Consider the following 11,279-nt stretch of genomic DNA (forward strand, 5'->3'; position numbering starts at 1 on the left):
TTTCCTCTGTTAGCACTCCGCTGATGACAAACGGAACGGTCCGCCTGGAAACAAGAGCAGAGGGAGGACACTGGCGACTGACAGGTATGAACCGTGTGTGTGTGTGTGTGTGCGCGCGCGTGCGTGCGTGCGTGCGTGTGTGCGCACCTGTGTCTGTCTGTGTGGTGTGTGTGCGTGTGCGTGTGTGTGTGTGCGTGCGTGCGTGCGTGTGTGTGCGCATGTGTGTGCGTGCGCGCACCTGTGTCTGTCTGTGTGGTGTGTGCATGTGTGAGTGTGTGTGTGTGTGTGTGTCTGTCTGTGTGGCACACACACATACACACCCACAGTGTAAAGTCAGGTTTTGTTTAGCTGAAGATGGCAGAGGTTGATTTCCTCTGAAAGGCAGACTCATGTGTGATGTCAGAGCTTGTCCAGGTGTGTGATGTCACAGGAGGGACGCAGATTCTCGGGTGAGAGAGCCCCTCCCTCGCAGGGCTGATCTGTCTGTCGAGTCTCTGAGCAGCAGACTGTCAGCAACTGTGTGGTGTCACATCTGACACCACCCCTCCCCCGTCTCTCTCTCTCTCCACATCTCTCTCCGCCTCTATCTCCACTCTCTCTCTCTCTCTCCCTCTCTCCGTCTTCGTCCCTCCAGGGAGAAAGGGAGGAGGGGAGATGGGAGAGGGGGTGCTGTGTGTAATGGTCTTGTAAGACCGCCCCCCCCAGCGTCGACTGTGAGACCCCCACCTGGGAAAGGTAAGCAGTTACCACCGTCTGTACCTGCCACCGTCTGTACCTGCCACCGTCTGTACCTGCCACCGTCTGTACCTCCCACCGTCTGTATCTCCCACCGTCTGTACCTGCCACCGTCTGTACCTCCTACCATCTGTATCTCCCACCGTCTGTACCCGCCACCGTCTGTACCTGTCATCGTCTGTATCTCCCACCGTCTGTACCTCCCACCGTCTGTACCTGCCACCGTCTGAACCTGTCACAGTCTGTACCTGCCACCGTCTGTACCTGCCACCGTCAGTATCTCCCACCGTCTGTACCTGTCACCGTCTATCTCCCACCGTCTGTACCTGTCACCGTCTGTACCTGCCACCGTCTGTACCTCCCACCGTCTGTACCTGCCACCGTCTGTACCTGCCACCGTCTGTATCTCCCACCGTCTGTACCTCCCACCGTCTGTACCTCCCATCGTCTGTACCTCCCACCGTCTGTACCTCCCACCGTCTGTATCTGCCACCGTCTGTACCTCCCACCGTCTGTATCTGCCATTGTCTGTACCTGCCATCGTCTGTACCTGTCACCGTCTGTATCTCCCACCGTCTGTACCTGTCACCGTCTGTACCTGCCACCGTCTGTACCTCCCACCGTCTGTATCTGCCATTGTCTGTACCTGCCATCGTCTGTGTCTGCCATAGCATGCAGTGCAATACAGCCTGCAGTGCATTCACGCAGTCAGCAGAGGGCAGCAAACTTCAGATTTTATCTATACAATTTTCAATGGCTTTGAAAGTACTACCCAGAATATGAAATGGTATTCCTTGGCCAAAGCCGCCTCTAACAAGTAAGAAAAGCCAAGGCACTCTGTCTCCAGGTGAAAAATTTTTAAATAATAAAGGCGTTTTAAAATGGTCAAGAACAAGGCAAAAAGGCCAATGCTTATCAACACTTGGTCTTCCTCAGGATCAACTGTACTACCCAGAAAAACAATGATTTGCTGGGTTAAACATGTGCAGTCGTTCCTAAGTTGCTGAAGGCTAGATTTATTTTGAAACTGTGAGCCATAGTGCGCTTCGCCTTTTGCCTTTCTGTGAGGCTATGCTGTGTGTCGAGTGGAGTTATGCAGGCTTCCAGACTAACTTTTCCACTGGTAGCACTGGTGCTACCAACTTTCCCAGTTGGTCACACCAGCATATGATTTGGTCGCACCTTTTTTCTTTGTACAGCATGGTATTAATCAATGACCTTGATGAATAGTTGCATACCCTAGTTTTGCATTGATGTAAAGATTGACAGTGACTCCAGACTTGGTATTTGCAAAATATTTTAATCTGAACATAACTGAACATAACAAAACATAACAAACATAAAAGCAAAGCATAACAGCTTTGCTTAGCATAACACTGTTGTATCCTTCTTACGTCATTTACATAGTTACAGAACTGTCCGATCACGCCGAATCACTGATAGAAACAAGATGAATTAATGACGATTCAGAAAATGTATAACTTTTAAAGATTTAAATAAATCCTATGGTGGGACTTTTGCCATTTATGGACGGGACGACAGAAAATTCCGGTGCCGTCGAACTTAATCGAATGCTTTTATTTATATCGTTCGAATGACCAAGTGCCGTTAAAAAGCAAATTGTATGGCTTTGTGCTATTCGCGTATGCTAGCTACATCATGCTAACATCGTACAGGGACCAGTAAAGGCTTAGAACACACTAGCACTTAGTTACTGTAAGTTTGATCACCTCTACTGTGAAGTAAAAACGTGGACAAATGACGTTTTGTGTGAGAAATCTATTGGCAAACTCACGCGCACACACAGCGGTCTACATTCTAAAGCTCCACTTTGCCCTCCCTACTAACAGCATAACTTATTAGCTGCAGCATTCATACGTGAACTGAACACTGCCAAACATTGAATGTTTTGGACCCACAAGATTAATGAACAGTTTTTATCCCAAGGCCATCACCACACTGAACTCTGAATTTTGTGGTATCCCAATGTCAATAAAGGAAATCTGAATCTAAATTCACCCGTTCGTACCGCAACCACGGGTACTGCGTTAGCCATTGTGTTCGAAAGCAATACTTTTTTTTCTTCAGTCGCACCCTGCTTCCACCTGCACTCTTCTCCCTGCTGCCTGCACTCTCATCATCAGTCGTGTCTGATTCGGGACATATTGTTGGCTCTCCCTCTCCACCAGCCTCCTTCTCTCTTTCCTCACTTTGTTTTTTAAAATAATCTGTTATGGACCGCTTAATTTTTTTTTATTGTTTGTTTGTTTCGCGCCTTTTGTCTTCAGCGCCGCTACGTGCACGCGCACTAATGATGAAGGTACAGGCAGTAGGTAGGGAGAGAGCGAGGAGAGAGCGACTGAGCCAGTGAAGAAGAAAAAGTACTATTTTCAACCACAATGGCTAACGCAGTACGCGTGTGATATTCGCTGCCGGAGCGGCACCAAAACACCGGTGATCATCATGCACTCGCACTAATGCGACCACGTGAAATTGTAGCTCGCACACTTTGGTCGCAGTCTAGAACCCTGTTATGACATACTGCGGATCTCTGGCACAGGGGCAGCGTGTGGGAGATCAGTCACCCTGAACGCGTGGAGATCCTGCCATTAAAACGTCTGTCAGGGGCCATGGTGCTCCCTTCAGAACCTGGTGTTCGTTTATGAACAGTGCTGGAACTGAACTTGTCACAAAAGGAACCTGTCAGTTGTCAGAATGTATGAAATAATAATAATAAACAAACGTTGACTTCCATTACGTTACAAAGATGATGTGAGATGGTGGGGCTCTTTGTCTGCTCTCTCTCTCACCTTTCAGATTCGGACACGTTGTGTATGAGGGAGCTCAGGCTATTGCTATTGCTAGCTGTGTACGTTTGATTTAAAATGGTAACTGGTAAATCGACTGCATTTATACAGGGCCTTTATACAGGGCCTTTATCCAAAGCGCTTTACAATTTCTGAATTCACCCATTCGCACACCAACAGCGATTGGCTGCCATGCAAGGTACCAACCAGCTCATCAGGAGCATTTGGGGGTTAGGTGTCTTGCTCAGGGACACTTCGACACACCCAGGGCGGGGGATCGAACCGGCAACCCTCCGACTGCCAGACGACCTTTAAAGGTGTGAGGTCACAACTGTGTGATGAGAATGTTCTTGACTGAACGCTCTAATGCTGATGTCACAATCACTGCTGGTGACTGAAAGCGACAGAGTTCTAGAACATCGACTTGGAATAAAATAAAATAAAAACATTCCAAAAAAAACCTCCGGAAAGGGTTACATTTAGGCAGGGAAAATGTGCGTGTCTCAGTAAATGTGCGTGTGCAGTATGTTCAGTGAGCAGGCTGGTTATTTCAGTGTCTGAAGTGCTGCCGTGCCGTATGTTTGCCCGACGCGGTCAACACTGACCCGTCCCCCTCCCTCCCTCCCTCCCTCCCCACAGACTGTCCCGGGAATGGCGGTTCGGGACAGGACACTTTCGGGGAGACGTCCTCGGAGAGCTACAGCTCCCCGTCCAGCCCGCAGCACGACGGGAGGGAGAGCCTGGAGAGCGAGGAGGAAGAGGAGGAGGAGGAGGAAGAAGAGGACAAAGACCGAGGTGAGACCGGGTCTCACTCAGGGAGGAGGGGAGAGGAGCAGGGCCAGACCTGGGCAAACGAGCGCCTCTCTTCCGTTCCCATACTTTTCTGAGCTCTGTTGATCTTGCCTGGTGCCAAGTCTCCTCAGAGGGACAGGAGGCAGGTTCGCTTCCAGTACGCCAGGCAAGCTCAGTAAAGAATAGAGAAGTATTTGAATTTTTGAAATCAAAACAAATGCGCATTTGACCCAGGTCTGGTGTTCATAGGCTGATGAATGTATGTACTTGATCAACGTATTCAACTGTCTGATAATTTTGACAAATTTTCCTGTTCTTCATCATAAGCCCATACAGAACTGCATTATACTGTGACAGGTACCCCAAAAGCAAAATGAGGGGTGTCAAAGAATGTGCTAACAATACTACGTACACATGCAAAGCAGGAACAGGAACCAGGAACTAAATCAGATATCATATAATATTTTTGTGCTCACTGGTTTTTGCTTGGCTAGGGTTTAATGCTCTGCCACTGTAACTCACCTGATTGGTCATGTATATGCGTGACCTTTGCCCTCCTGCAGACACGGACAGCACCTCCGACGACTTCCTGTCCTGCAGAGCGGTGGGCGGAGCCTCAGCGGGGCCCCTGGGTGTGTCGAGGTTCCCCCCCCTCCCCGTGCTGCAGCCCCCGCCCCACGCGGCCCAAAACGGGGTCCCCCCCGGGAGCGATGGCGAGAGACCCCCGGAAGCCCCCGCGGCCCAGCCCCTGGTGCAGCGCTTTAAGACGGGCCCCTGTCCGCAGGCGGGGTCAAAGGTGGGCGGCCCCGCCCCTCTCCCGCCCGCCATGGGCCCCGCCCCCGCCCCCGTCTCCTCCCACCCCCCCGGCCCCGCCCCCGAAGCGCCCCCGGCCCCCTTCAGCCCCTCTGGCCCGCCAGTGACAGAGCCCGCCCCCCCGGCCCCCTCCTCCTTCTCTGTCCCCGCCCCCCCCGCGCCCGTCGTACTGCCCCCGGGCGGGGCCACGGGACTAGCCCCTCCCCCTGCCGGCCCCGGCCCCGCCCCCAGCCCGAGCCCCGCCCTCACCCACGTCGCCGACAGCCCCGCCTACATCAGCGGCGCCGCCCCTGTGGGCGGGGGCTCCTCCCAGGCCCCGCCCCCTCAACCGGCCCCGCCCCCTCCTCACCAGCCAATGGGCTGCGGCGCCTGCGGTTGCCGCGGCAGCTGCGGGGGCGGGGGTGGGGGCGGGGGCGGCGGCCACGCCCCGCCCAGCTACTTCTTCGCGCCCCAGCTGGCGCGGCAGGTCTTCGGGGTGCCGCCCCTCTTCCACCTGACCTCGCTGTGCGCCGGCGTGACCACCGGGGGCAGCAGCTACCTCAGCCAGGCCCTGCAGAGCAACGGCCACGCCCACCTGCCCTTCTACCCCTACGGCGGCGCGGCCGCGCCCCTGCTGCCCCCCCCGCCCGCCCCGGGCGAGGCCCACCTGCCCTACGGCCTGCAGCAGGTGGCCGCCTTCAGCCGCTTCTACCCGCCCGTCTTCCCCTCGCTGGCCCTGGTGCCCGGGGCGGGCGTGGCGGGCGCCAAGAAGAACGGCAGCGTGTCCTGCTACAACTGCGGCGTCAGCGGACACTTCGCCCAGGACTGCAAGCAGCCCGCCATCGACGCCGGCCAGCAAGGTAACGCGGGCTAACGCGCGCAGGCGCTCCAGTTAAGTGGCCCTGCTCCTCGCCGATTAGCCACTCCTGTGCTCTGCTCTCCACAACGCAGGCTTCTGCGTGAGGTCTGACCCAAACGGGCTTCAGGACCGCACATTATCCGCACTTTATATGCAGCAGAACGCACTTTTCTGAGAGTTCTTACAGATAATATTGATTAAATTATATATATGTTTTTTTTAGATGTTGAAGTAATGCCATGGATTAACCCTTTCAGTGCCAAGCCCAATATGAAGGGGCTCCGCCCAAATTTCAAAGGGGCTTTTTGCTTCGGTTGAGAAAAATTTAGAAAGTTTCTAGAATTCGGTCGGATTTTAATAGAGGCTCAGTGCAATAGTATCGCCGTCATTTTGATCGGTTGAAAAGGTTGAGAGTGTCATGTGGCACTCTTGCAACTTGAAAGGGTTAAACATTTCGTTAGCACCAAGCCTCCATGTTTGTCAAGTTATGCTGTTTAATGGGCTGGTTCAACCTAAATTATGAAATTAAAAGATGTTTCCAATAAACAATATCCAGATCCGGGTGGATAAATGGCACTTTCGTTTCTTAAATTTTATTTAGCGTGAACTGCCACTTTAAGGAGCCTTTGGCGTACGCTTGTAATGGCTGTTGGTCACCGATCTATTTATAAGAGCTGAACCAAAGCACATGCCAGGCCTGGGTCTAATTCACAGCCCGCAGCACTGCACTCGATGCACTCAATCGAAATACATGTCAAACATGTCATCTTTCAGATACACAGTGCATGGCTTGGAACGTCCATTTAATCATTGTCGTTGTATCCATTTATTTTAGCTTGGTTACGACACTGAAATGTAGAAGACAATTTCAACTTTAATTTCTCATCTTTTCAGACCCTCCTCATAAGGTAATGTTCACTGCGCTGCTGATTGGCTTTTAAATGCGTCAGCCGCTGAGCACTATGGGATTGAATTAGCGCATTTAGTCGATACGTCTTGTGACGTCATTTCCATAGTAACCTGAAGCCCAGCGTGGAGACGTTGAGCTACCAATAGATGATGTAAACTTGTAATTCTGACACATCGCTGGGACTATATATTTAGCCTAGGAAAAGTGCAAACGGAAATATTTATGTCACTATAAAATAGCTTGACATCAAATTGAAGTCTCATTACTAAAACATAATGGCAAACGTTTTACCTGTCCAAGTAATGCATGTAGAATGTGCTATATTCTTTGCCTTTTCTGAATTTTCTTTTTCCGAATACTGCCAATTTTTGGTCAGGCTATTAAATGTCAATTCCGCATTCAGAATATTACTTCATCCACTTTCACGTTTAACGTATGTTATTAGTCCTAGCATGTACATGATACCATGCTATTATTGTTTCCAAATAAAGAGCCGTTTTGGCCGTCGAGGTTTTACCGCTAGAGGGCCTTAAAGTGTCACCTAAGCATCCTCGCCTCTGTCTTTCAGGCGGATTTCGGCTGAAGTACGTCGCGCCCCACTCCTCCGAAGGACTCGACAAAACGGAGTGAGGCCGCGGGAGACCACAACGGCGTTTCCTCGCTCGACGGAAAATAAAGATTCCAGAGACCCGATGTTTTAAGGGGTGTTTCTTTTTTCTTAATTTCTATTAAATTTTTAGAATGTGCTTTAAATGCCCCGGCAGAACTGTATACGAACACTGCGCCTGTTCTCGACTGGGGGGAAATGCCATCGTTTCCATGGAGAGTTCCTTCTGCGGCCTCTGGTGTTTTGCACTGAACACAGGCTTGGGCGCCACCTAGTGTTTACTAACTTATTTTCTTAAATTGTTTAAACAAAAAAAGAACGAAAGAAATAAGGCATCTTTGTGGATGCTTGGTGATTTTTTTGATCTTAGATATAAAGAAAGGACCTAGGGAGGACTGGGATTATTAAAGGGTTTTTTTTTTTTGTGGGTTTATTTTTTACTATTGAATATTTATGCTTCCTATCTTCTCGTTTCTATAAGAACATTTCCGCTTTTGTATTCGAGTCCCCACGAGTCGGCACAATTTAATTTAGCGTTTGCGGAGGATTCACCGACAGCTCACTTAATAGCGAACCCTGCTTGTACAGAAAACACAAATTTATTTCTGTCGTCCTTTGAACTTTGGAGGAAATATTGAAGGAGACCGCTTTAGAATTTAAAAATGCATAGGATTTTTTAAAAACAAAACCATTGTTTTAAGGACTTTGTTAGAGCAGCTAATTGTTTAAATGCATTTTAAAATATTTATTCAAAAATTGAGAAAGAGCGAGTGTGAATTTCCTGTTTGTACAGGAGAATACAGAAACTCCATCGATTTCTCTGTAGTTGTTTTGGTTTAAACGGCGAGGAAAATCATTTGTAATGCTTTTCTTTTTTCCTTTCGAAGATATGTATTTAAATCTCTGATTCGTATTTTCCCGATCGATGTTTTGAATGTACGTTAACCAGTTTTTTCAACGACTTGAGGAATAAGGCAGCTTCTTGAAAATGCCATGTGTAATCGTTTCAGAAGCATTTTGCCCTCTGATATAATGTGAAGACCAGTCATAAGACGTTATTTTTCATACCTGTGTCGGGTAATTTCCTCGAATGCTGCGGTCTAACTTTCCCCGTTAGGAATATACACTACAGCAGGAAAAGCCAGTCCTGGAGCCGCTTGTTTACGCCATTTTGGATCCTACCCTTAATCGCCGTCTTTAGGACCGGACTTAATGTAAATCAATTATGTATAGCTCTATACATGTACATTTGTGCATTTCAGTATTTTGCTGTGAAATAGCTGGGTATTGGCTCAGAGGTGTAAAAGCCAGATTCGGAAAGTAAAAGTCCTCCCCAGTAAGCTAATTACCCCAATTCTTCAGCCAGGACTTAGAACTAATTATTGAAATCAACTGGCTGAGCTCATGGGTGAAAGAAACACGTGGCGCGACTTTTTACCTTCTGACCCCTGGACTTTTGCAGCTCAGGGTATAGGGCAAAGAAAATATGCGATATGTCACTTACAGCTAAGAGTTGTATTGGCTGGCCTAAAGTTGGAGTGAAAACAAGCTTCCGCATTTTTCCAGGAAACAAGTTTAACCCCCCTGCACTATAACTACCAGATTTTTTTTTTTTGTTTGTTTAAATTTTTTTTTCTTTTGTTTGTTTGTTTTTCTCCATCCTCAAGTGCACTGATGTGATGAATGGAGCCAGGCCTGTTCTGGTGCATTCCGTCTGGTCTTCCTTCCGCCACTCCCTACAGTCACCACAGGGGGCAGTGTGGAGCCTCACTGTGGAGGAAACTTTAGGCCACAGAATTTTGGTCCACTGGGGATGTAAAAAAAAATAAAAAATAAAATGTAGAAGGATAGGTTTTCCCTCTTACTGCAGCGATTCGACTTTGGCTGTGTCACGCATGCTAGTGTATACATGTACACACACACAATACTCGGGCAGGTCATACAGTAATTAGCATTGTGGTCCGAGGGAGTATGAATGTTATGAACTCATTGACAAATTGACTGATGAAGCCAATGAGATGAGTCCTGTTTGTTGGGTCAGTGTCTGTCCCTAATGGTTCAGTAGCATTTAGTGCATTCTGTTCCATACAGATATAACTGGTGTCTACAGCCTGTGTGTGTGTGTGTGTGTGTGCGCACTGAAAATGTAGTATAAAGCCAATTAACATCGCCTGTGTTGAGTTTTGAGGGGTTTTTGATCTGCAGTATTTTCTAAAAGATGATTTTTCCCACTGAAGCAGCTCGTGCAAACCCTTCCCGTTTGTGGTGAAAGAGAATGCAAAAATGGATCTTTCGTGTTGATGTTTAAAAAGTGAGTAATGTGGAGTTTATTTTCATGAAAAATATGGATACGTTGCGTGGATGATGTAGTGTACATGACCTGCTCATGTAGGTTGATGTGTACACGACCTGCTCCTATAGGATGATGTAGTGTACATGACCTGCTCCTATAGGATGATGTAGTGTACATGACCTGCTCCTATAGGATGATGTAGTGTACATGACCTGCTCATATAGGATGATGTAGTGTACATGACCTGCTCATGTAGGTTGATGTTGTGTACATGACCTGCTCCTATAGGATGATGTAGTGTACATTACCTGCTCCTGTAGGTTGATGTAGTATACATACCTTGCTCCTGACGGCCGTGTTCGTTGAATGCCTTTAAGGTTTAAAATGCTGTACTGTATATATGGGGGTATGATGCTACCCCCAGTGGTATGTTTACTGTATTCTTTGATATCTAAATGTTATTCTGTACTGGAAAAAAGGTCAAATATATTTCTAGAACAAATTTGGATTTTATGTAAATTGACTTTTTTTTTTTCTGGAATTGACAGCAATAAATAAAATTGTAAAAAAGAAAATGACGAAATTCATGCTTTGTTTTCGGAGACCGAACACAAAATGGCGGCCCTCCCCATTTATGTTTCCAGCTGCACTTGCCATGTCAGGAAAAAGTGATGGATTTAAAGACACAGAGTGAGGCAGTCGCTCGTTTTCTCAGTCCGCAAGCCGTTGAGAGAAGAGGAACCAATCACAGAACAGAAGCCTGCGTGGAAACAGGAAATGAAGCCCAGATATGCCCACCCAGCACCCAGAGCCAGCGCATGTGAGAAAATACCGTCCTCTCGGTGCTTGTGTGATGTGTAAATGAGTCCCCATTGTGGCTCCAAATGCAGCCATTTGGGCTCCAGCCAATGGGGAGGCAGGGTCGATATGTCCCCTTTAGGTGATGGCCAATAGGAAGGGAGGGCCCACACTCACACGTCCCTTTAGATCAATGGTGTCCAACCCTGTTCCTGGAGCTCTTCCATCCTCAAGGTTTTAATTTCAACCCTACTACAGCATACCCGATTCTACTAATTAGCAGCTCAAATTAATTGCTGAATGTGTGCTTTGTTAGGGTTGGAGTGAAAACCTACGGGACGGTAGATCTTCAGGAACAGGGTTGGGCAGCCCTGCTCTAGCTGTTGAATGAGGTGTGCTTTGTTAGGGTTGGAGTGAAAACCTACAGGACGGTAGATCTCCAGGACCAGGGTTGGCAACCAGAGGCATACAGCCATGAACCCAATCTTCACTTCTGTTAAATGAATGTGAAGATGGACATGGGCTCACAGAGGCAGAAGGTGGTGTGGTGTTAGTGTACAGACGGCAGCGTTGGGGAGGGGGGTTAATGAGGGTGGTTGATGGGCTTACAGGGAGAAGCCGCCCCCCGCCCCGGGGCCTGTGCGTGTTATTCAGGGTTGGGGGTGGACTGGCGTGACCCAGAGGAG

General features: G+C 48.6%; 1 protein-coding gene across 3 annotated transcripts in view; it reads left to right on the forward strand.

Annotated features, from left to right (window-relative positions):
• Positions 1–10,370, forward strand: part of zcchc2 (zinc finger, CCHC domain containing 2) — a 49,215-nt gene extending 38,845 nt beyond the window's left edge. For 2 of the 3 annotated variants that reach the window (XM_061254831.1, XM_061254832.1), the window contains exons 10-14: positions 14–84; positions 635–735; positions 4,182–4,337; positions 4,898–5,986; positions 7,464–10,370. In XM_061254831.1, the coding sequence (XP_061110815.1) occupies positions 14–84; positions 635–735; positions 4,182–4,337; positions 4,898–5,986; positions 7,464–7,525 (1,479 nt within the window). In that variant the 3' untranslated portion in view covers positions 7,526–10,370. Of the gene's footprint in view, positions 1–13; positions 85–634; positions 736–4,181; positions 4,338–4,897; positions 5,987–6,820 lie in introns of all 3 variants that reach the window. The other variant, XM_061254833.1, reaches the window with a different exon arrangement.
• The last annotated feature ends 909 nt before the right edge of the window (positions 10,371–11,279 follow it).

Source organism: Conger conger, chromosome 9 (genome assembly GCF_963514075.1).
Source record: "Conger conger chromosome 9, fConCon1.1, whole genome shotgun sequence".
Lineage (NCBI taxonomy): Eukaryota > Metazoa > Chordata > Actinopteri > Anguilliformes > Congridae > Conger > Conger conger.